The 25731-nt window shown below is 40.0% G+C and overlaps 3 protein-coding genes across 3 annotated transcripts; 2 read left to right on the top strand and 1 right to left on the bottom strand.

The window, feature by feature from the left end:
- Positions 1–5219: 5219 nt before the first annotated feature.
- Positions 5220–8174, top strand: arf6b (ADP-ribosylation factor 6b). The gene is made up of 2 exons (XM_085441389.1): positions 5220–5688; positions 5939–8174. The coding sequence occupies exon 2, from the start codon at positions 6589–6591 to the stop codon at positions 7114–7116; it is 528 nt and encodes a 175-aa protein (XP_085297515.1). The 5' UTR covers positions 5220–5688; positions 5939–6588; the 3' UTR covers positions 7117–8174.
- Positions 8175–16540: 8366 nt separating this feature from the next.
- On the bottom strand, positions 16541–17783 carry vcpkmt (valosin containing protein lysine (K) methyltransferase). Its single transcript, XM_085442279.1, has 5 exons — positions 17497–17783; positions 17231–17344; positions 17050–17122; positions 16819–16938; positions 16541–16732 (listed from the first exon to the last, which is right to left on the bottom strand). Exons 1-5 carry the CDS (start codon positions 17751–17753, stop codon positions 16628–16630), a joined length of 669 nt encoding a protein of 222 aa, XP_085298405.1. The 5' UTR covers positions 17754–17783; the 3' UTR covers positions 16541–16627.
- A 685-nt stretch (positions 17784–18468) lies between these two features.
- Positions 18469–25506, top strand: msh4 (mutS homolog 4). Its single transcript, XM_085441871.1, has 20 exons — positions 18469–18841; positions 19053–19190; positions 19285–19448; positions 19531–19641; positions 19775–19890; positions 19967–20140; positions 20231–20403; positions 20491–20558; positions 20647–20721; positions 20865–20929; positions 21028–21197; positions 21295–21431; positions 21584–21687; positions 22957–23081; positions 23677–23877; positions 23977–24095; positions 24192–24320; positions 24524–24698; positions 24781–24869; positions 25155–25506. Exons 1-20 carry the CDS (start codon positions 18640–18642, stop codon positions 25344–25346), a joined length of 2727 nt encoding a protein of 908 aa, XP_085297997.1. The 5' UTR covers positions 18469–18639; the 3' UTR covers positions 25347–25506.
- Positions 25507–25731: the final 225 nt, after the last annotated feature.

The following is a 25731-nucleotide window of genomic DNA, read 5'->3' on the forward strand; positions in this document are numbered from 1 at the left end:
CTTGATAAGAAGCAGTTTACATAATAAATGTATATATTTTCATACAATTCATTTGGATCTCCTGAACAATTATTTCCACGTGTAGAAAAACTGTTCTGATAATAACTTCCAGAACAATTCGACCTTTACCATTAAAAGCAATTCTTACAGGTAGTAGCTGTATATTGGAAGGAAATCTTACCATTACAATTATTGTGTATTGTAATGTATTGTAATCCTTTTTGAAATGTTATCCATCCATCCACCCACAGTTTCTTTTACCTGTTTATTTAATTTGGGTACTCTGTACTCAAAACAGTGCAGTAAAATGCACCCAAACAGCATGAGAACGAATTATTATGCCATTTTTATTTAGTTGTCTCTTTTATTTAGTTTGTTTTTTCACTGTGCTCAAGGGGCCTGAGTTAGTGAGCACAGAGAATGCAGGCAGGTAACTTCCTTGTAAAGCTCCTCGCAGGCACATGGGGGGAGAAACACCCTCTGGCATGTGTGTATTTCAGAGAAATGTCTGTGTGCACCTTTCTCACAATGTGGGCTCATAAATGCGGAAAGGTGCCTTTTGCCGCCTGTTAACCTGTATGGGAAGCTTTGTTTTGGGTACAATATAGAAAAGAAGGAAGACATTAGCTTGACATTTTCACTGCATATTTTATTTGGTTATTTCAGCATGCACTATCTGACACAGACAAATCGGGCCCTTTTAAGTTGAAACTGTGAGTGTGATGACGCACATGATTAATAGAGGGTCAACTTCCTACGGGTCAACCACAAGGATGCCTGGCACGCTCCACTTTTTGGTTTGAGAGCTAAAGAAAATACATTTGGAGTTCATTTAAAAAACGTTTACTGTTTTATAGTTTCTGACTCTTATGCATGAAGGTAGATTCCTATGATCATTAGGAGGACACTGTGTTGTCAAGGAGTCCGGACAACTCAGTTTCCTGCCTTCTGGATAATTTTGTGCAATTGTTCCAATTTGTGCAATTTCTGTTTTTTGTTTGGGGCAATAAATATACATGCATCATGAAATTTATGCATATTTTTAGTATTTTTTTTTTTAAATTAACATTTAAAACTCGGTTGTAAAAGAAGTGTGCGCTTACTGAAATTTAATGTGCATTTATTATAAATTTGTGATGATGCATAGCAGTGTCTGTTATCTTGATGTTTTAACAAAATACCCTAGTATCAGGCCTTTGACATAAAATCAGTTTATATGTTTTAAGAGCAAAGTCTGTGTTAAAATAAATAAATAAATAATAAAATGACAGACTGGAAAAAAAGGGAAGGCTATAAAAACACAGATTAAAAGCTTTGGGATAATCTATGACACACAAAATAATGCCACGGTGAACTGCAGTTTCTTTCAGCTCAGCACAATCTTCAGAATAAAATCTTTATTTTTAGAACCCATCTGAAAAGAATCATGGATACTTCTGTTGCATCTACTCCTGTAATGCACTGTATACTGGAGCTATTCAGTCATCTCTTGCTCGTCTACAATTAGACCAAAATCCTGCAGCCAGATTACTGACTGGGACACATAAGAGAGTTCAGATTACTTCAGCCTACAGTGGCTCTATGTGCATTAGAGAGTGTGGTATAAATTGGTGCTGTTTGAAATCAAAACAGTAAAGTGTCTTGTGTGTGCCTTTGCCGAGACTGTGGAATGATCTTGCAAGTAACCTCAGACAAGCATCAACGTGACTGTTAGGTATTTTAGTACCATGGGAGCATTTACTGGATATTGTTTTATAGTGACATTATACAGGAAAACTCTGTCATTCAACAAGGTTGAAATACCACAGAGATCACTCCCTCAGCTACATTAGTTTCTTAATCTTTTAGACGCCTGTTGAAGGCCAAATGGTTTGTTTCAGATTTCACTAATGAAAGAACTCTTCGTTTTGTGCCTTGAAAATATGTCGCTGAGATAATCACAATTGTAGCTGAACTAATAAACTACACAAAGGATGCTTCTTCACCCAAGGGCAGGAAGACGCTGCCTTATCTTGGTCTGTACTGGTTTAAACTGATAATCTGCTGTCTCATGAATTTTACCCTCTATATAAACTGTTGTACTTGTGAATAAAGTTGAGTCACTTTGGGAAGACAATCTAAAGCAGTCTCTGTTTTCTTGTTCTCCCAAGCTGCTCCCGAGCTGCTCGTACTAACACGCTGAATGGCATGCTTGAATATTACTTGAGAATATATTTGACTGTGTTACAGACTAAGGGACATTCTCTGCTGATAGGTGAAGGTACATTCTCTGCTGATAGACGTCCACGCCTCGGAGGAAGCCGATCCACGGAGTAGGCCCTGGAAACAGTTTCCTTCAGTGACTATCTTGAAATCTGAGCTGAAAACAGACCTGTATGTCAAGCTTCTGGAAGCAGCTGATCTCTGGAAACGTGGATGGAGGAAAAGTTCTTGTTGTGTTACTTTATGTAAATACCTTGTTTCTTCTATTGTAAAGATTTTTGGTTTTAAATGTGTTATATAAATAAAATCGATTAACTTACTAGTAAACATGAAGCTGCTTCATAAAGTATTCAGAAAGGTTACTGAAGAGAATTAGAATTAATTAGAGAATTATTTTTAAAAAATAAATGAATAATAATAATAATAATAATAATAATAATAATAATAATAAATTGCACAATACATTTTTAAGCAGTAAAATGCTGGATGTAGCAAATATGATCCAGAGAAGGTTCAATAAACACTCCATTTAAAAAATAATAATCATTTTCTGGGAATTATTTCCTGGTTCAGGCATTACAGGGTTAAGTGTTTTAGCTGAAGGCAACTGGACTGGATATTTAACCTAAGTGGGGATTTTACCTTGAAGGTGGTGCTGCAGGTGGTTGACCCAACCTGTCATCATTGAGTCATTAAGGTCGCAAGGGTCAAGGTGTGAGTGGGAGCTGAATTGCCTAAGAAGAGGCACCAGATAGCCGACATCTCATAGACGGCTGATAGTTAGTATGACAGACCACAACCCATGTTCAGTGCTGGCCACTCACAGTGGACATCTTTACTCATCTCTCTCAAACCAACTGTCTTCTCCGTCTAAAATGTGAACATTTAGTAACCTCTAAGGATATTTCCTGTCCTTTAAGTGCTACTGAGTCCTATCCTGAGGTCCTGGCTCTGCTATGTCGTGCATGTGTCTGTGGTTATTCTGTTGTTTCCTGGGCGAGTCTGAGCACTCGTCACTGCATTGCACTTCTTACGCAACATTGTTCAGCTTGTGTTTAGGTCCACCCAATTTGTCCTGGGTTGAACCAGTTTTTGTCTGAAGGTTTGCTGAGTACACCAGGATCTTATGGGTGGAGAAGATAAATACTTCATTTCACATTGTAATTCATGGTTAATTCACACAGTTACTGGTTATTAATTAAGTATTTTTGCGTGACCTCATCTAAAGTGAGGACTATTTTTGCCTTATAAAGCATTTATAAATGAAAATGAAAGTACCTTAAGACTCGAACAAGTCTTGGCTGTACTCACAACAGAAAATGATTCAGAAAACCCACAAAGAGATATAGAACGTAGAAATAATTAGTGCCAGACTCAAACATAACCCACCTGAGGTTTACAGAATACTGAAGTGTAGGTCGGACCAGAGTCTAACTAGTAACAGGAGTTTAAGAGCGAAAGATACACCAACCAGTTAGAGCCACGGGGTAATTTAACTTAAATATACTTAAGCTGCTTTATTTAAAATAAAAGATGAATATAGTTTTCACAAAAAATAGTGGATATTTCACAGAGCTTCACAAACAAGTGTAAACGCCATAAACAAAGCGTCCCTCACATTAAACTGATAATACAGGAAAATATCTCTGATGTTGGAATTTCTTTAGTTTGTTCCTGAAGTTCAACTTTCCTCTGCTTTGTATTCTGTTAGCCAGCTTTAGTCAGCTAAGTCCAGTCACGTTCATTTCCAAAGCGCTTTCACATTAGGTGAACTCAGCTGAAATGAAAGAAGCAGTGGATGATCGCCTCCTCCTTCCCATTCAGTGAAAACTCAGAGCACCTCCTTGGGGTAAGGAGGTGATCAGGTTAAGAAGTGGTTCTCCTTCATCATGGAGAATCCCAAATCAATGGGCATGTTCCATGGAATCTTAAAATCCCTAGCCTGTAAAACAAGGATGCTACCGAATTAAATCAATAAATAGCAATATTTAATGGCCATAATGTAAATAAAATCAGGATTCCCAAAATACTGCTACATTATTTTTGGCACCGCAGTTGTTGTATTCTAGTATTCCATCTTTTAATATTCATCATGACTTTATTTTATTTTTTTGTTTCTTTTTTATAGGGTTATTGTTTTAAATGGACATGCATAAAAATATAAACATTTTTATCTGTATTTATAAATTTCATACTAGGGAGGAGTAATGCCTTATAAATGATAAATTGGAGCCTTACTAATGCCTTAATAGTTAATGGTGTGATATTTTTGTAAAGTGTCACTCCTTCATTTTTCCTTGAATGCTACTCCCACTGAGTTTCATCCATAGAATGGCAGTGATTTTTGTACTGCAGGCAAAGTATTTGGAGTTTTGCTTAAAGAGTTGATTTTTAACCAGACATTCCTTCTTGTTTGCTAAACCCCAAGCAAGCTTTCATGTGACCTTTACTAAAAAAAACATTATTCTGTCTAAGGCCTGTTTCACACGACTATGAGATTCTTGAATCACCTGCCTGACCATGGGTCTGATTACTTACACAGTCTGGGCAAATGATCAAATCTCCAGAGTTACTGTGGTTTTAAACACTGTTCATTTTACAATTAAAAAAGGACCATTGTTCTCCTAGACTATTTTATAGACAATTTAAAGTGTACAAGTTGATGATTTTAACATCTAATAAAATCACTGTGCTTTCATAAACTATTTCATTAAAGGTTTAAGTACATTTGTCAGTGCAGACAGATATCAGTGGTGCACTGTGGATGCATGCTGGTTCACTAGTGTTTGCATATAAATCCAGTAAATGCAAGACCTTTTTTTCTCTACATGGTTATATATAGCGGCAGCAACGAACGCAGCAAAGGTTAGTAAAACACCTGTCCTGCTGCATCCCATACAACAGAGGACAGACAAAGAGAACTGCACAAAATGATTGCCAATCACACGTTTGGATAGCAACTTTAAACAGCCACAAGGGGGCGGTGTTACTTTACTTTAATTAACATTACTACAGCGTCAGTAGACTTATCAGATAGAAACATTGGGAACTGAACATGTTAGGCATGGAGTGTATTTCCATTTATGTGTGTTAACAAAGAACATTTTCATATATAACGTGATACTAATATCGTTATTGGAAACAGTTTGGAATAAGGAATCACGTTGCGGCGTTACCTTAATTGTTATTAGCTAATTTACTGTTAACTTACGGCGTAAAAGAAAGCAGTGTCAGATTACGTTTTATTTTTATTTCAGAAGTGAAATTTGATTGTAAACGGCGTTTTAATACTGTCTATAGTTTATCCTCATGACCCAGACAGTCAGTGCTGTACTAGGCGGCAGTAGCTGAATGAAGCAGACGGGAGGAAGTGGCTGTTAATGCAGCTCCACACCTTTCCGGTGTAGCAGCACTGCGACCAGCTCCACTCAAAGGAGAAAGGCGAGAGCTGGGTGTATTTCTGGAGAAAGGAGGGATAGATAAGAGGTAGGTAACTTATATTGGAATTAACAGTTTAACCGATAAAGATATGTCCCAGTCATTTTGTCATTGACGTGTGTATTATTCGTCCAGATAAGATTAGTTTTCTTAAGCTAACTACCGTTAGCTAGTTAGCCCGCGGCTAGCTAGCTAGGCAACAAGCTAGCTAATGTTAGCCTACTACCTGTGTGAAACAGCCACGAGCGATAGCTAGCTAATTTTTCATGTCTGACCCTCCCACCGAATCTCATTTCAGGGGGGACAGGAGTTACGCGAGTGGGTACATGTGCTGCTGAGTCACAGAGGTTATTCTCGAAGTCGTCCCTTCCTGCACAGCAAAGTTTCCCCGCACAGCGCTTGATGGAGTAGCCACAGAAAGCAGCTTTTCTCCTTTGGTAGAGAACAAGGGCGCACCCGGTGAAGAGGACCGCCAGACACCGACACCACAAGGAATTCACAAGTACCGCGGCTTTTTGAGGGGAGGCCTTATATACTCACAGCGTCTACTACCCTTCACTTTTTAAATCGACTGTGCCCAAATTTCACACACCGCTTTGTGTTGTTTTACACAATACAATGAACGCACAGCAGCCGCTGGTGTCAAGTTCTTAACCTCACCGTGCCATGTTGTGTATAGGCCCCGAAACCCGTGTGATTTACTGAAGGTAAATGTCCCCGCTCTCAACAGGATCCTGACAGACTTTAACGAGAAGTCCCGAAGTCCTGATAAGGTTTGACATGCTTAAGGACTTTTGACTTTCTAACCTTCAGTCGCTCTTCAGAGACATGTTTTCACCAGTAAATATATTATAAAAACTGAAGTTGTAATCTTAAGTGAGTAATTACCAAAACGGTATCTGAAACTTTTCTCAGTAGGCGCAGAATATATATGCACAAGAGTTCAAAATGGGGAAAATGCTCTCAAAAATATTTGGCAACAAGGAGATGAGAATATTGATGCTTGGACTTGATGCTGCTGGAAAGACAACAATCCTTTACAAACTGAAACTCGGACAGTCTGTGACCACAATCCCTACAGTCGGCTTCAATGTGGAAACTGTGACCTACAAAAATGTCAAGTTCAACGTATGGGATGTTGGAGGCCAGGATAAGATTCGCCCCCTGTGGCGACACTACTACACGGGCACCCAAGGGTTAATTTTTGTGGTGGATTGCGCGGACAGGGATCGCATCGACGAAGCAAGGCAGGAACTTCACCGCATCATTAATGACCGGGAGATGAGGGATGCCATCATCTTGATATTCGCCAATAAGCAAGACCTTCCGGATGCCATGAAGCCACACGAAATCCAAGAGAAGCTCGGATTGACCCGCATCAGAGATAGGAATTGGTATGTTCAGCCCTCCTGTGCGACCACAGGTGATGGACTATATGAGGGCTTGACATGGCTAACCTCAAATTACAAATCTTAATGATTGAGTTGCTGACTGTTTTAGGTCAAAACTATAATAAAGTTGCAAGTAACAAATAACTTCTCAAAATGAGTATGGTTAAGAAAAGTTGATTATTTCCCATTTATTTTTTATTACTATGTTTACCCCATGACTAATTTATCTCTAACTGGGTTTGCCGGCTTAAAATTCGCTTGTACTCTGTAGCAGGCCTATATCACATTCATTATTTCTGGGGCTTGCTTGATGAATATTGAGTTAATTGGTCCTAAGGTTGAAGCCACAGAAATCACCGCCTTTGCCTATTCTTTCTCCTGTTTTGTATAATTTTTCTAATGAAGCTGAAGTTTTTATCTTAATTCTTGGACTAAAGCTTGTTTCAAGGTTCTTCGGTCTCTGTTGCATTGAACTTGGATTTTTTTTCTTCTTCTTCTAAGGTGAGCTCTTTAATGTTATGTAGCCTACATGGAGGACTTTGACATTTGTTTTAAGACAGTACTGTGATGAAAAGTATTCATTCTCAATGGTATTGAGAAAAAAAAATTTCACCAATGCTTACATTTCATTCTCACCAGTTGGGGCATCAGAGGAGGGAAAATAATGACTTTGGACATGTTTTGTTACCCCTCTCGGTACCCTTATGTGGGCTATATATTTAACTGATTGACCTTTTTGTGTCATGTCTTGATACCTAATTGTGCTGAATATTCAACAAATAGGCCTCCAGTAACTTTTAAACATGCTTGTCGGGATGCATTTTTGATTTTTGGGTAATGCGTAGTCTGTCGACTCAATCTTTCCAAAGGAATGTCATTCAGTTCTGAGCTCTCAATCTGATACCACAGTTGATTAGCCTCAGCAATGGGACATTATATGATAGCCTATATCTGTAGCATGAGTACGAAAGTACATTAACCCTACATCAGAATCCATCTGTCACGCAGTCAGAGGGAGCTGTTTACTGGTGAAATGTTGAATGACACTTTGTGGTGCAGCTCTTACTCCTATTTTGACTGGGGGGTACCATGTACAGAACAATGTCATTGTAATGTCTTATTAAAAAAGTGATTTTAAATCTTCTATGTCTCTGTTTTTTCAAGAGTAAATGTAGTTGGTGGTTGACGCAACATTTTCAGGTTTTGGTAAACTTTTAAAAGCAGAAAAATGTAATAGGAAGTTTGTTTCAATGTGTGAGAAACTCAAGCTTACAATTCAAGTGTTAAAAATTCTCCCTCTGCTCAGTGGTATTCTCCATAAATGTTTATATGTTCACCCCTTAGACTAAGTTGCTGGCCTCAGTTCCCTTGCCAGTAAATGGGGGGGGGGATGTACAAAACAGGAAGTCCCGACTGCTGTTCTTTTTGGAACAACAACAGAGCCACATGGTAGTTTGCATGGCATTTGGAAGGGCAGCGGAGATGTACAGCTGAATTGCGAATTCTTTTTGAATGTTGCATGTTGCTTGTGAGCCATAGTTAAGTTGATGCTGAGCTGTCAGTTGTAACTTCCTGAGTCTGCCTTTGCTTGGGACCAGCAGTTTAAAAAAAAAAGTCTTGGTTGCTTTTATTCAAGCTGCCCAATAGAAGCCCTGCTGTTCAGAAATGAAAACTCTGTCTGAGTAATGCTCTGTGATTAAGTGAAAATATAGTTTGCCTGTTGGATATAGCGGAGAAACTGCTGATGGGAACAGATGTCCTACTTTTTAAGGAGCCTCTCATGACCACGTTAAAATCATTTCTACATCCTTTGAAAATGCCAAAAGCTGTATAACAAGGGAAGTACCATGAATAATCAGTGTGTACTCTTACAAGATAAACACAAACATAAGTACCAACTAGCAGACTAGGAATAGTTTTGCAGTCTGTTCAATTCATACTTCTAAAACATGGACTTTCTTGCTGCTTGTATGCACTACTTCCTAGTTTAAGCAGACATAGTTGTACACTACATTGTCACTGAAATGTTTAGGGGTTAGTATTCCTCATAGAATATATTTTTGCAAAGTATGTCTTGTAAATATTTTAATTTGTCAGTTAGGACATGGAAAACAAATGTTTCCATTGAAATGTTGTTGTTTTTTTTGCCAAAGACAGCACTGCTGGTGTTCACCAATCATCTAGCTGCTGTGTTTAGAGCAACAAAAGGTTAGCTAGCATTATTCTACAGATGTCCTAGAGTTTTTTGGCTCAGCATGCTTAATGACCTTGTGTCTTTTCCATTGAAACTGACACTATGAAAGCTAGTCATAAAGTGCATGTTTGCATTTACTGCAAGGTGATGCATTCTGTTTCATATGTATTATCTTTTTTCTTTCTTTTTTTATCGTGGCAGCATTTGTTTTGTGGAAAATTTGGTGTTTAGTGCGTTGCTGCAGGGGCCTCAGGATGTTTGCTTTAGCACAACGGAGGTTTCCGTCAGACAGGTCAGGTGACATCAATATGACTGCTTCTACTGATGTTTCACGCAACCCACATACGTAAAGCAGCAGTGATTTATGATCAGCTACAAACACTCAAAGTATTCGAAGGGTACATGTAAATAGCTGCTTTCAGTAAGAGCTAGGTCTAGGGCCTCCATTAGACACTGATGGCAGCTTAATTGGGCTGTAATGGCCACTTTGGTTCCCACCACTTCATTACAACCATATGATCCTTACAGCTTTATTGGCAACACTTGGGCCCCGGGGCAAGGACAGAGAGTGTAAGCAGGTTTTATGACCTCTTCTCTGTAAAGATGAGACCTCCCGGCCCTTCTGTCAACTCCTTCTGCGCTCAGCAAAAATTCCTTACATTTCCTGTGAGGATAGCTTAGAAATGGGTGTTAGGTCACAGAAATCATGAATAATGAAGCTTGTTCTTCTTTTTTATGAAGCATTAGGGTTGTCAGGTTTTGCAAAAAAAAAAAATGTAGCAAATTTGACTGTTTTTACAGCAGCAAAGAAACAGGTTCTGTCAGGACCACACCAGCAAATGAGGATAATCAGCACTTGTTTCTCATGAGTCACCAGTGTCATAATTTGCAGAATAAGTAGGGCTTAAACTTCCACTGATCTGTGCAAGCATGTGTATGACAGATTTGTCTTAGCCGGCCAAAACGCGTGTTTGTTGGTGTGGTTCCCAGGACAACGGCCTGATGGGACCTCTGCCAGTGTGGCCTGGTGTTTTTGGTATCACACTGGTGGCTGGCTGCTGCACGTTTCCAATGAGTTCCTCTACTCTTTATGGAAAGAGGAAGAGTGGGGAGAAATCGAAAGATAACCTAATCTTTGCAAGTCAAGTTCTGCAATATTGGAATGCCTTTTATTTTTTAAACTGAATAACGGCTTGTCCTTCATTAGTCAACTTCAAAAGTTTTTAAACTACTCAGGAGAATCTGTTGTGGGTAGTATTGTAGCTGTACTCCTCCCATGCTTAGAATTGAATTGTGCTTGTGGTTTTCAGGGGTGTGGTTTGTCTTCCTCACTTGTCTTCACTTCCTCTAAACTCCAGCTGCAGATAACATTTGTGAAGGTAGGTGCTACCTTCACAATGCTCATTTTTCTGACTGCAGGCCCTGAATATAGTCATCGCCACTTTAATGTTGGCCTGCAGGACGACAGCCACACCCTTCTAGCTAATCACTCAAGGATTTGAGATGCATGCACAACACTAAACACCATTATTATTTATCTGCCAAATGGTAGGAGGGAACACCTACTTTAAGCCATGGTTTGCAGAGCTTAGTTCAGTGGCTTATTCTCAGGGACAATAAAACAGCCTCTTTGGTTATGAAACTACCCTCTATCACTTGCTCTCTGTCCTCTGGTTAAATCCCGTGCCCCTTCTTTGAGTGCGTTGTTAATAATGAACTGCACAGAGCTCAGTCTAAAACGGGTCCGGAAGTGGCTGAAAGTCGTTTTAGGTTTCCTGTTGAGGTTAACACTGTAGAATGCCATTGTAAATGCTGCATTTCTCTTTCGGTACCGTAGCTGGGGCTGGAATTTGTTTTGATTGCAGGTGTTTTGGAGTAGGTCTTGCTCATAAATGAGGTTTCCTACAAGCATGTTGTGGTTTTGATAGTGAGTAATGCTGTGCAGTGCAGGCCAGTTACATGAGGTTGAAAATATGAGGCTGTGATATCCAAGGTGCACTCTGGGCATAAGTCCAAAACGCATTCCATTCATATCTGAAGTGAGGGTTGCTTACTGTGGTGAAACTGCAAATTCAGAGAACCAGAAAATAACTGTTAAGTGTTGGAAGTCCACCTGACATATCCAATTTGTTTGTTATTGCACAGACAAAGTGCTCATACAGGCATTAACTAATTTAGGTCACAAAGAAAACCGTTTCGCTGGCTGACATCCAATCTGTTCAGTTTTTGTTTTTGTTTTTTTTTAAACCTCAGAGCTGCTATTTATTTTCCGTGACACATAAATGTGTCCAGAGAGTACTCTTGAAAAGTGATAAAATGTTTATGTGTGCACCAGTTGAACTGTGGAACAATGTACTGTGCTTTATGAACAGCACCACAAATAGAGTAAAGAGTGTTAACCATCGTTGCTTTCAGGTGTCAGAGGTGCTACAGACTGGGAGGAGGGGGGGCAGGCATAAATGGTGCTGCAGTTTGAGGCCTCTCGAGCGTCTTGCTTGCAAGGAACAGAAATTTAAGTCTGTTTCTGAAGTAAAATGAAATCAGTTTGATTGTTTTTTTAGATTACTTGCTTATTTAATGCATTGGCCTAAGGCCTATTCATACAGTACACAGAACACTGACCTCCACAGTGTTAAAGGATGAGCCACTAAGCAGTGATTATAACACTGCACTGTGTACTACTATAGACAGAAGTCATTCACCCAGGAGCAGTATCCACCAACCGCATGGAGTCACCCACAGCCTTCACACACTCGCTGACAGGATGATGAAGATCCATGCAAAGTGAACTCAGAGACTTTTCTCAGGAGCTCGCCGCCACACTGTCACACTCCATGACTGACTACATCTGTGTATGTGACAAGATCGCTGTAATTACAGCAGAGTCAGTGTTTCGTGTGACAGTGCATCTGGATTAAACAACAGTTTGGGTTTGGAAGGAAGTCTCAGGTCTGTGGCGAGCCAGGCGATGCGACACACACTCACTCACACACGCAGTCCGGATTCAGACTGTTATGAGGTAATGACTCAGGGAAACTTTACACAAAAGCACACAGCTACACTGTTTCCCTGCTCTAAAATTCTTCCTTCTGTCCTGGACCACCACACATCTTTAAAATGACAAATTCATCACTGCTCTAGTATGCCGTGGAGACAGCAGTCACAGGAAGTGAAGTCACAGGACCTTTGGTATTTCAACCAAGGGATCAATAAACTACTACTACATTTTTTGCTGACATCAGTAAATGACCATGACTGTGCCACATACACTGCACATATGTATATATACATGTGCGTGCATATTATGCATATTATTTTAAAACCTAATATTGCCTACAAAGACAATCAAATGACCTTTGATTAACAAATGTCATTACAGGCATAGCGCTGACATTAGTGCACTAACAGGGATGAAAGGAGAGTAAAGTGTGTGCAGTATTCTCACAGTGCTCCCCTCTCAACTGCAGCACAGCTGTCTTAACAGCACCCCCGCCCTCCCCCTGTTCCCCTGCAGGGGTGTGTTTGGGGGGGGGAGCATTGTGTTTCTATAAGCTAGTTGTCCCATTGGGCTTTGCTTCCCTGGCACGGTACCACCTCTTGCTCTCAGATCCAATGAACAATGAGTGCTGCAGATTATTAGCATTGTTGTGTCCCATCTTTCCAGATGAGGATAAAGAGATAGCTGAAAGAAAACAAATACAGTGCTTGGTAGGTCTGGCCTGCTCCCTCTTGGTGCACCGTAAAGTTCAGTCGGGCTCAGATTGCTATGTAAAATGGAGAGGGGGGGGGGGGGTGTGTCTATGTCTGTGGATACACCTTTGCGGGATCAGAGGAGTCACTCTTTCATGCAGGCCTTCTTCTATTTTTAATTAGCCCAGTTTGGTGTCTATTCTTGAGCCACTCCCTTAAAGTTTGTGAGAAAATGAGTCTTCCTTTCTGGAGCAGTGTCTCTTGGCTCCAGGCAGCGTGATGATGGTGACTGACACAAAGGATCCTCTGTGTCACTTGGCTGTGATGCAGTAGAGTTGAGCACACCACACGGACTGCTGGAGTCAGACTCTCCTCCACCCATCTGGTATTGGGGGGAGTGCTGCACTGCTGCCTCATGTTAAATTGTTTTACAAGAATGCTGATTATGGAATCCATTGCAGGTGTTCACTAGCCCAAGACAATAATTAAACTTAAAAAAAAAAAAAAAAATCCCAGTATGCATTAGATACTATGGACTTGTGTTCCAAATACAGGTTTTCCACACCATTAAGAGTTATTCCTACTTATAGCACCATCTGTTGGCAGAAAATGCCCCCATTCTGTCTTGATGGTTACCAGAATCCACAGTCATGTGCATGTGTGTCTGATATATATGATAACAGATTACTGAGACACTGCTGCTGCTTCACTGTGGGCTGTCCTCATTTACAGTGGGCCTTCCTATTCCCCTGTTGTGTGAGCCTAATTAGTCATCTACAGGAACAGCACAACTACACCGTTTTAATTATTTTTGGTTAACATTTAAGGAAAACACCAGGGATGGGGAAATATATTTTGAGTTACTTAAGTGGAAGACCTATGGATGGGGTGGGGGAGAAAGTGTTGACACAGAATAATGGAGCTCCCCTTTACCCCTCTAATCTCCTCAGTAACCCCTCTGGGTCCTGTCCCCACCACACTGGGGGGCATGGACTTATTCCCAGCTGTGAGTCAAATTAATTAGGCAAACGTGTCCCAGCCAAACCAAAGCAGACCTTAACCGCAAGTTAATTCTGACTGTAACGGTCCAGCTGCACAATGTGCAAGTGAGAGTGGCACAGGAGGGCCACAGGGAATGATTATCTTACATGATCCGCTGTAGTTATTTATAGTAACTGTAAATAAAAATTAAAAAGCAATTAAACTCACTTGCTCCTTTCTTCATAGGCATTCTCATCGACCAACATCTGTAATCTGATTCGATCCCACCACACCTCTGCCTCTCTTGATCAAATGCTGGTTAACTGGTTTGTTAGCTGGAACAGAAAGGTATACACATACAATTTTCTTCATGTTTTCAGATTGCTTGATTTCATGTTGACTCTATACACAAAGCTAAAGCACCTGCACATGTAGTATTATTAGCCACTGCTCTGCTCTACTAATAACGCCAACTCTTAAATTCAGGGAAATTTATATACAGTGGGCTTTTCTGCCTATTAAAATAGGTAAGTGTTGCATTCATCCAGTGATCATGTTGGACCATTTCATTAATGTGTAATCAAACTTGGATCTATCGTACTATTTCTTTCATAAATCAATTTGAGTATTTAGGGGGATCTCATCCTGTCAACTTCAGTATTAACATTTTACTTGGCCTGAGTGTTTGAGGACAACGTGCTCATTACCCTACAGCTCTACTGTGTAAACAGACAGCAGCATGAAAGGCTGTGAGGGGGCCCCTGCATGCCTGTGGGAGTATGGGGCGTACTTCATGGTTTTATGCTTGAAAAGGAACCATAATCTTCCACCTAATCTGGGGCTTTGAGTGGAATTCCCCTCACATGGACGGCAAAAGCTGGCATTGCAGATCTCTGTTGTCCTCCATTTTTAAAGATTGGGGACCCCACATAAAGATATAGATTGAAATTTTTAGTTATACATTAGATTTGTTACCCTAACCTCACTTCATATGAAAAGTTAACAAAACTGTCTTCACATCTTAATATTTAATTGTTGAGCGAGCAGCCTGGCTCTTTAATTAATCAGTGCACACAATTAAATCCTTTCCTAAGTTTCAGATTTTAAGCAACTACTTCTTACAAGTGTCTGAATTTACATAATTCACAAGATGAAAATCACAAAGAAAACCACTCTAAACACCACTTATCACTGTCATCAGGTGCTTATTTCTGCATGAGGTTATCTATATTTTTATGTAAACATGTAATTGTACATATTATCCAATTATTTAATTATCACTTGCTAAATATTCCAAGTTTAATGACATACAATGGGAAAATATGTCTGTGCTCAAGAGCAGAAGTCCAATAGGTTTCATGTTTGCAGCTTTTTGCAGATGCCTAGGGCGTAAAGGCTTCACTTTCACATCTGCTTAACTGTATTTTGTATAAACAAGACGAACTGCAAAGACCCAGGGGGATGATGCCTCTTGCTCAAACAATGCACTTGTTTCTCCGAGCTGTCCTTCACATGTCTGCCATCTAGCTTCACAGCAACAGAACTACATGGACTGAAAGGGAACTCTACTGTTTTAAAGAGCAGGAAAAAATAGTGTCTGTGTGTTGATTTAATCATGTGTGCTAGGGCTGGGCGATATATCGAGTTTTTTAAAAATATCGATATATTTTCATACGAGATATAAGATGTGGCAATATCGTTTATATCGATATAGCCTATGTTACGTTATAATTATACTTGTGGAGCCGCAGGTTTGCCTCTCTTTCGTCCACTTTTGTCTCTACGCAACGTTACTCGGCCTCGCCTCTCCTTCACTGAACACAACTCCGCCTCCCCCATAGCTTCACCTGCAGGCAATGACAAGATGAAAGCGGAAAATCTCCGTTAGCGAGTTACCGTGGATGGCCCCGTGCGTGGGGCTGGACGGCGTCAACGTGTTAGCGAGCTAACCGCGCTAACGACATGCAGCCCGGAGGGGCTGCACGGCCTAAAATCCTTTCATTTTCTCAAAACTCGACAGTGCGCCTTATGTATGAATTCTGGTTGTGCTTACTGACCGCGAACCGATTTTATGTGGTACACAGCGCTCAGCAATCTGTCAAAAAATGTTTTAATATGACTTTGCTAAGCTACGGAGCTGCACGGCTTGATGTCGGAGGATTACGGCTACCGGGGAGGCGCCTCGCGGAGTGATACGTACTGTGTGTGTATAAGGACCACAAATGGCACCTGTTTAGAGACGTGGTGCAGCTGTGAAATCTGTCTCTTTGTTATTACGCTCAGCGTCTATTAGTTTACATTTTGACTGCACAATTGTGAGCTTTTTGTTATGCACAAAAACAACATTGTTTTCTTTTATTTATGGACCATGATTATTTAATAAATGCTGATAATTTATTTTTGAGTAATTTCTTCATGTACATCTACGCTGTATGTAAATAAAAGTGCCCGTGTGACATCTGGGACACAGTGTGACTAAGAACTCTCTTTTTGTTCTTAACTTATGGCTTAAAAAAAAAAATCGAGATATATATCTTATATCGCCATCCAGCTAAAAAATATCGAGATATGAATTTTGGGTCATATCGCCCAGCCCTAATGTGTGCTCCAGTCAAATAACACACACAGTAATTTAACAGCATGCTCCCCTTTAAAAAGTTAAAAAATTTAATATCTTAAACAAGCTCAGTACACTGTTGCAAGTTTCAATGTCACAATCGGAGTCCGATAATCAGGCTTTTCTTCGAATGTGCAGAATGTGGATGTCTGGACTGCTAAATTCTGGGTCTTGTTTCTCTGAAGGAATCTCCTCACAGCAGAAGTTCTGTTGCAGCAACTTAAAAAGAAATGAGAGCAGGTCAGACGATAGCTATGACAAATATCTCCACTTAGTTTGTGGGGGGAAAAAAAACATAATTTAACCTCAAAAAACTGCCTTTCCACTTCTGGGTTGACACCCTCAGTGCGCTGCTCATAGCAGCAAACAATGCAGGTCTCTGGTCCACAAAGCAGCTTCAAGCTCTCCACCAGTGGAACAATTGACTGTATGGAAATAAGATGACTCACAATGAGACATACAACACTTTTTCAGAATGATTGTAATGTTGCAATCTTGTAGGGGATCATAATGGATTGAAAACTACAGGAAAGTACCTGCTCATAATAGATGCAATCTGCCATAAGGACATAATCTGGGTGAGGCAAGAATTCAGACACATCTTCACCCCTGTAATATTGAAAATAAAATATTAAGCATATGCTGAATGTCCCGCTGAAGTATTACTGTGAAATTTATATTAGGAGCATAAGACAAATAGGAAATGTAAGTACAAACCATTTCAGTACCTTGGCAGTTATGGATCCACTGCTAATAAGCGCCTGGTTTTCTTTGATGTTCGTCTTCAACAGGGTCTGTAAATCTTCTAGGTCTGTTACTATTACCTGTGCTCTGCAGGAATTTTGTTTTAAAAAATATTAATAAATCACCAATACTGACTTTTCCCATATGATTACTAAAACATAGTAGTAGTGCAAGGAATGACGTTTAAATATTTTTATATTTAAACACAACACTAAGATCACATATAAAAAACAACTCACCCTAGCGTTGCTACCATAAGACCAACTACTCCCGTACCAGCTCCCAACTCTAGCACAGTCCTACCAGACCAAACGTTCACACCTGAAGACGGATCGTAAAACTGCTTTGTCTCTAAATACTTTGCGAGAACAATAGCTGCATCCCACACAACGCAGCCAACATCTCCCAAGAAGCACTGCTTAACTTTTAGGGCACAACCGTCGTTTCTGTCTATTTCTCTGACAAAATATTCATTCTCGTCCGCCTTAGCCGCCATGTTGGCCAAAACAGAAACAGAAATAGAACTTCCGGTCTGATATATTTTTCTAAATAAAAGACTTACCTCGCCCAACATTAGGACTGGTGCACAGAGTTGTGCTTGATGCTTTAAAAAGTTATGTATTTCTAATATTTCTATTTTATTATTTTAAAAATACAATCATAAACAATGAAAACTCTATGGCATCACAAGATACGACAAGAAATACTTATCTTAATATTTATTAAAAAAATAATACAATTAAAATGACATTTTAATAGCAAAAAATCAAACAGAATTTAAACAGAAGTTGCAAAAAAAATTAAAAATAAAATACAGTTAAGTTAAATTAAATTAAAGACATGAACGTGAGCGATGATTAGCGGGTCCTTCCACCGTAGCACATTTTAAAATTATTTAAAATTATTTGAAGCGTACCAAGAACCATGGTTTCTGTTAGAGAGTGAAGGCTTATAGGGATTTCTTCTTTTTTTCTTATTTTCTTTTGACCTCATAATAATAACAACAACAATAAAAATAATAATAATAAAAATTGTTTTGTGTCTTCCCGACTTGAAGTGAATTTTTTTGAACATTTATTTGTTTATTTATTTGTAGTTATTTTTTTGTAATTCACAATAACTGTTATTAATGACCGAAAAAAGAAAATAATATTAAAAAATAGATACATTAATATTACTACAATTAACTTGACGTGCCGGAAGCCGTGACGTGTTCGCGCGCCACTGCAATTGGTGTGGCGGCGGTAATTATGCTTGCTAGCTGAGAGAACTAGCAGCTGAGAAGCAACTTCATACTGTTTGTCGAAGTGTAGTAACTGAATATTACCGATGTACATTTGAGTCTGTGTTTGTTAGTTGTCCTGCCTCTGCATAGGTTTAAAATGTTTGCCAGCAGCACAGAGGAGGTAACTGATGGTTACGCCTCAGCATGTGAACAGTCGTGGGGTACTGTACCTAAGGACAAAAGTGGACTGAACGAAACCTCCTCTTGTGTCACAGCAGCTTCCTCTGCTTCATCAAAGCAAAGTTTAAATGAGGGCAGTACGAGCTCCCGCCACGGCCCATCATCTGGAACGGCCTCAGGTGATGTGCTAACATTAGCAAGTTTTATTTTGGGGGGGAGAGTGAGATTATATAACAAAAAACTTGCTAACATTGACATTTCTGTTATGAAATGATCAATTTTTTTTTAATTGAGAGCAGTTGGGGCACCCGGCAAAATTTGGCTCTGGGCATGACACAGCAGTAATAAAACTGTACTACACCTCTTTTCTTATGTTTCCTATTGCTATAGGTCAATTACCGAGCAGCTGTAGAATAGGCAAGCCAGCTTCATTGCTCCTTTCATCTTGTTCAGAGAGCTCATCTTTCCACAGCCGTGGAGGAACGCTGAGACATAGAAGGACCCCAGGGTCTGCTGGGGCACCTACTGGTACATATCCTGCACAGAGTTATTGATTACTCTGGTATTAATTAAGCATATTTTAAAATAAGATATTACTATTAACAAAGAACTTTTTATGCAGGAACAAGTTGCTCATCTGGATCCACAAACGCTGGTGCTTCTGTGGTTGTGGTAGTAGTTGAAGGACGCGGCTTAGCCAGAGGAGAGATTGGCATGGCTAGTCTCGATTTGAAATGCCCAGAGCTTGTTCTCTCTCAGTTTGCAGATACAGGAACATATGCCAAGGTAAAACACCCATGTCCTACTGTCATTTAGCACTTAAAGACACATGGAATTGATATTTCAGTCATGTGTTATTCATCTGAAGGTCACAACCAAGATTCACATCTTGGTCCCAGTGGAAATACTGATGCCAGACACAGCCAGTGAGAAGGGGAAAGGAACAAAGCTGTTCAATCTCATCACTGAGAATTTTCCGGTACAAATGCAACAATAACACACAATTCTTTTAAACAAATTTCCACTTAAAGTAGAGAGTAGCCAACTTGTGCTTAAGTATTCACTGAGTTGCTGTGGTGCAAACTAAATTTTATTGGGTGTTTTTTCTTTAGGGTGTACCTTTCACTCCAGTGCAAAGGAAGTATTTTAATGAGAAGAAAGGGCTGGAGTACATTCAGCAGCTGTGTGCCCCAGAATTCAGCACTGTTGTTATGGAAGTTCAAGCTAAGTATGCTATAGATAGATAGAGAGATACTGTAGCCTAATAATTTTGTCATTACCCAATGTAATAACTTTTTTTTTAGGTACTATTGCCTAGCAGCTGCAGCTGCTTTGCTGAAGTACTTAGAGTTCCTCCAGAACTCTGTCTACGTTGCCAAGTCCCTTAAAGTGAGCTTTAAAGGGAGTGAGCAGACAGCCATGATTGACTCAGCATCTGCCTCTAACTTGGAATTGGTGGTTAATAATAGAAACTACAGGTGAGATGGAAAGCGATGATAAGAACAACATCTTTTTATGTAGTTCCTCTGTCATGCAGTCTGACTGTGCCTTTTCTTTTTTCGTTCTAGGAGTAACCATACTCTTTTCGGGGTACTCAACCACACAAAAACACCTGGTGGTGCCAGAAGGTTGCGCTCCAACATTTTGGAGCCTCTAGTTGATGTGGAAACAATCAACACTCGCCTGGACACCATACAAGAGCTGCTGGAAGATGAGGAGCTTTTCTTTGGCTTAAAGAATGGTTGGAAGCAGGCACAAAAAGTTTGAGGTTGCATACTGAAAATTGGAGCATATCTGCATTGACTGTTTGTTCTTCTGGCCCTTTTAGCCATAAGTCATTTCGTTGACATTGATCAGCTGCTCTCAGTTCTCGTCCAAATCCCAAAGAAGGAAACAGTGCGTGCAGTACTTTCAGTGCTTGTGACAATATTCTGTTTGTTTACTTCTGTGCATTTGTCACTACTGTTACTTTTTTCTTCGACAGTTTCAAGTCGCTGAAGCAAAGATTGCACATATCATTCAGCTGAAATACACACTGGACCTGGTGCCGAGGTTAAGGGTCTGTGCCGCTAACATCCTCAAACAAAATCGCCCAGTAGCCATGGACAGAATAAGAAAACAATTAATTCATTAAAAGCTAATTGTGACTTAGTTATAATGCAAATACTGAGTCTTTGTTAAAGTGTTATACCATTTAAACAGATGTTGCTGAAGAACGGGAACACAGCTCTGCTCAAGGCATATAGTACAACACTTGAGGATAACAGGTTGTAAATTTTGTGCTTATGTACGATGAACTGAATTTGCTAGTTACAATCTCCTGTCTACAGACTCATTCCACTGTGTACATTTATGTCTGCCTCAGGTTTGACATGATACTGGAGCAGATCAAGACTGTGATCAATTATGACACAACTTACATCAAAGATAGCTTTAAAATGCGCACCCAGAAGTGTTACGCTGTGCGCCCGAACATCAACAAGTTTCTTGACATTGCCCGGAAAGCTTACACTGAGATAGTGGACGACATTGCAGGTGTTAATGTTTAGTGTTTACCAGATAACTTTGTCTTGCGATGTTTAGGTAATCTGTTCTTACCTTTAGCCATGCTTCATGTCATTGTGCTGCACAGAGCTTGTGAACCAGCTGGGGGAAAAATACGGCTTGCCAATGCGTACTAGCTTCAGCACAGCTCGAGGTTTTTTCATCCAGCTGAAGCTTGAAGGACTAACCTTACCAGAAGGGAAACTCCCCTCAGAGTTCATCAAAGTAAGGTCCACTGAAGGCAGCCAGACTTTTAGCAAAAAATCGAACTCAGCATTAGTTGTTAATAAAGGAAGCTAAATTGCCGCCGGTGGGACAATAAGGTTGACATTGAATGAAGAGGGACAAACCTGCATTTCAACATCTTTTCACCTCAGGTAACTAAGCACAAGAACAACTGTGGCTTCACCACTGCAGACCTGATGAAGAAGAACAGCCGGTGTGAGGAGGCCCTGAGGGAAATCTTTCACATATCTTATGTGTGAGTTGATCATTATCTCGTGACTTACAAACATGAACAGAAAATTGAGGTAAAGGAATATAGCTTTGTGGCATGACTGTTCTTAGCAGTTTTACAGTTTTGTACAGTGTTGTGCAAAAGTCTTGAGTTGCCCCTCATTTCTTTGTTTTGCTAGAAAACTAAAAGTTAGAGCCAAAACTTTTAAATTTGGGTTAAACTCTCCATAAGAGCTGTCGCCACCAATTTTCAGTGCAATCCTGTGATATTCAAGCATACCTCGTTCTTTTCCTCCCTGTTTTCTTTCATGGCTCCTTAACAGCCACTGAAATCATTTCTGATGAGGCGTCATTGAACAGTAGAGGGATCAACTAAAGGTCCAGGTGCATCTCTGAGGTCCTGTGTGGGGTCTTTGCTGAATTTTTCCCAATTTCTTAATGACTCAACTTTCAGATATTGTTCATCTGCTGTAGATAGTCTTTTAGGCCATTTGGTTTGTTTTCACTTGTTCATTATCAAATTTCATATCAAGTTCATTATCAAAGACACACTGCACACCATGCTGAGATGTGCCAAGTTTTAGCCTTTTGAGAATCACCTTGTTGCTGCAAAAGTATTTTACGTTGTAAAACTTTATTATTTTTGGCAATTTTATAGATTCACCTAAAGACATTGGAATAAAATATGTCTTTTGTGATAGGCTGTCAGTAACAAAGTTTCTAAATATACAATTTAAAATGGGTTCTTTGCTAAGCGTTAGATCCTTTTTAATGCTTAAATGATTCATAGATCAGCCATAAGTCGCTTAACAAGCAAAACAATATTCGTGGGAAAATGGTCAAGTACAAAATTTGTGAAAAATCAGCCAGTGTCCAAAGAAAAACTTTGAAAGACCTTCAGAAAGCCTGGAGAGCTATTACTCAAGACAAATAAAAGAAAAATTACAGAAAGTTTTGGCTCTTTGGAAGCAAAATATGAAGAAATAAGGGTTGAGTCAAGACTTTTGCACAGTATTGTAATTGCAGAACTTTGATCTGATTTACTGATCTTTACCAGTTGATGTTATTTAAGGGGTTACTTAACTCCTTTAAAACCAATTATTCAACTCATGCAATAAACTGGGGAATGTAGATTTTTCTCTGTGGCCAAGTCCTGTTTTTAATTATGCTTTTAAGGACATATCTATTAAACGTTATTATACTCTCTGTCCACTAGGGGGCACTGTTTATTAGCCATAGTTTCTGTTCAGTTCAGTTTTTATTTCCCTGAATCATGTAACCTGTCTCCATACAGGGTGATATGCCAGCTGCTGAGAACTATCCATGAGCACATTCACTGCCTTTATAAGCTCTCTGATGCTCTATCCATGTTGGACATGTTGCTGTCCCTGGCAAATGCATGCACCATCTCAGACTACGGTAAGCATGAATCACTGTTGATTCCAGCTCTCAAGTCAGTCAGACTGTCATATTAACCATGACAAAGCCTGAACTGTTGTCTAAAGGTGTGCTGTGTGCTGCACAAGGCAGCACCCAGCCATCATCACACATGACAGCCAGAAGCGCCTCTATTGAGCTGGCAGCTCTGCTGGCCCTAGTTCTTTTCTGTGTCTGTCGTGGGCAGCACCAACCCAATCAGCCATGTGGGTGGTGAGTGCTGGCCCTCAGCTGTCTGAAAGTGTCTCGTTATAGACACGTGCTGACTGCCTGCCCCCTTTCTATCCCAGCCAGCTTGTACTCAGATTACCCGTCTTACATAACTGCACACTGATGTGCTGTACATACCGAGGCAAATCTACCCAGCAGAGGAGCTAACTGCCTTACCTCTAGCAGAAATCGGTGTGTTACTATGTTATGACACCTTTAAGTGAACGAGTAATAAATGGTGTATATAAATATAATTTTATAGATGGCACGTGTGTGTGTGTTTTTTTTCACGAAACATTAGAAATGAATGTAAGGCTCAGTATGTAAACAGAGTTATTGTTTTGTGTTTTTCTGTTCTGCCCGCCAGTGCGTCCAGAGTTTACAGACACATTGGCCATCAAACAGGGCCGTCACCCAATTCTGGAGCGAATTGGCAGACAGCAGCCCGTATCGAACAATAGCTACATCTCTGAGGGCAGCAACTTTGTCATCATAACAGGACCCAACATGAGTGGCAAATCCACTTACCTCAAACAGGTGGCGCTATGTCAGATCATGGCTCAGATAGGTCAGCAGGAAGTTATAAACCCACCTTCCCCATGTGAATTTTAAATGTAGGCCTGGTCATTTCTGTGCATTAATTCAACACTGTGTGTTTTTATTTCAGGCTCGTTCGTCCCTGCTAAGTATGCTTGTTTTCGTGTTGCTGATCAGATTTTCACCAGAATTGGTGTAGATGATGACTTTGAAACCAACTCTTCCACCTTCATGTTAGAAATGAAGGAGGTACACATTCCTAAGTTATATTTGAGCAAACAAAACAAAAAACATCAATCAAAAAGATCATTAATATGTAATTAACTGAGTGTGTCTGTCCAAAAGATCTCTTACATAATCCACAATGCAAGTGACAAGTCCCTGATTATTATAGACGAGTTGGGGCGTGGTACCAGTGCTGAGGAAGGGATTGGTATTTGTCACTCAGTCTGCGAGTTCCTCCTTGGCCTGAAGGTAGAGTATGCCCTAATACAGCCCTGCATCACCACTCCTTTCTCTAAACTGAAAACCAGATGGTTCCGGTTCTTATGCACCATATTAGCTACTTAATTTATTATAACTTATTGTTACACCTGTTAGATCAACAGTGGAACGGTAGAACCAACAAAGAGATTGGGCATTCTCCTAATTTTCAAGGTGTGTCCTCTTTCTTGCAGGCGTTCACTCTGTTTGCTACACACTTCCTTGAGCTGTGCCAGCTGGAGTCTCTGTACCCGAACGTGGAAAACCAGCACATGCAGATTCAGCATACACGCAGTGGTGACACTGGTGCAGAGAGCGTGGTATACACATATTTGCTGAATCGAGGGTCTTCTGAAGAAAGACACTATGGTACAGAGTCAGTGAATTCCAACAACAGCCCTGTTGGCAATTTTCATGGAATCAGTCACAGAGCTTGTTTTTGTTTTTCTAGGACTGAGAGCAGCAGAAATGACAGCCCTTCCTTCAAGCGTAATTCAAGAGGCAAAGACAATTGCTTCAAAAGTTAGCCAGCAGTTTTTGGTATGGTTTAGAAAGTTCAGTTATTGACTTTTTGTCCTAACATCTTTGGGTCGTCAACGTCTTCTCTGTGCCTTTAAAATTAACAGTTCATTTTTACCTGTGCTTATATGGAAGGTCCCATTTATGTGCCACAGTATTACAAATTATAATCAACAGAAAGCCAGCGTTAGACACTGAGAGACAAATGCTGTATCATGGCTAAATATGTATTTCATTGATAATAACCAGAGAATTCAGAGAATTGCTGGATAAAAAGAGAAGACCTAACATGTTTTATTCTTTCAGGCTAGACATCACACTGATCCAGAAACTCAGAGGCAGCGAGCTGTGTACCACCTCTCCACACGCCTGCTTCAGACTGCTAGAAACTCAAGACTAGACCCCGATAGCCTGCGGATGTATCTGAAAGGGCTAAAGAAGCAGTATGAGGCAGAGCTTCAGACTGCAGGACAAGCAGTGGCTGCAGAGGAGCAGTGACTTGACTCTAAGCCTTTCAGCATGGAGGAGCTTTTATACACTTTCTTTTTTGTCTGTGATCTCGACATGACACCCTGAGTTTAAAGATGACCTTATCTGACATAAACAGATATACAAATGTTTTTATAAACTATGTCATAATAAATAGTTTCTGTGTAAATTTGTTGTGATTGTGATTTTTAATGCAAAGTAAAACATAGCAGAATGCGCATTAAGTTAATAACATCTCACTCTCTTAGTTTACAATTACATAAATATTGCCGTAAGCCATAATGGTAAGCAAAGATCTGCTGGAACTTGTCATACAATTATAGTACTCTGGTCTGTAGACTTTGGGGAAGTGCGCTGGACCACTCCTCTTTCAGTATCGTAAGATTTACGAGCC

The sequence above is a fragment of the Copadichromis virginalis genome, linkage group LG19 (genome assembly GCF_057382275.1).
Source record: "Copadichromis virginalis isolate Kocher_CV1m ecotype Utaka linkage group LG19, C_Virginalis_male_GT1.1, whole genome shotgun sequence".
In the NCBI taxonomy this organism is placed as follows: Eukaryota; Metazoa; Chordata; class Actinopteri; order Cichliformes; family Cichlidae; genus Copadichromis; species Copadichromis virginalis.

What these genes read in the sequence shown, in the direction of transcription:
- vcpkmt (XM_085442279.1), bottom strand. Translation starts at nt 17,753, where the DNA reads ATGGCGGCTAAGGCGGACGAGAATGAATATTTTGTCAGAGAAATAGAC. An exon ending in CTTATGGTAGCAACGCTAGG is followed by an intron (nt 17,345 to 17,496) that starts GTGAGTTGTTTT and finishes AAATTCCTGCAG; the next exon opens with AGCACAGGTAATAGTAACAG. An exon ending in TGGAAAGGCAGTTTTTTGAG is followed by an intron (nt 16,733 to 16,818) that starts GTTAAATTATGT and finishes TTTCTTTTTAAG; the next exon opens with TTGCTGCAACAGAACTTCTG.
- arf6b (XM_085441389.1), top strand. Translation starts at nt 6,589, where the DNA reads ATGGGGAAAATGCTCTCAAAAATATTTGGCAACAAGGAGATGAGAATA.
- msh4 (XM_085441871.1), top strand. Translation starts at nt 18,640, where the DNA reads ATGTTTGCCAGCAGCACAGAGGAGGTAACTGATGGTTACGCCTCAGCA. An exon ending in TTTCTTTGGCTTAAAGAATG is followed by an intron (nt 20,404 to 20,490) that starts GTTGGAAGCAGG and finishes TGGCCCTTTTAG; the next exon opens with CCATAAGTCATTTCGTTGAC. An exon ending in TCAGATCATGGCTCAGATAG is followed by an intron (nt 23,878 to 23,976) that starts GTCAGCAGGAAG and finishes TTTTTATTTCAG; the next exon opens with GCTCGTTCGTCCCTGCTAAG.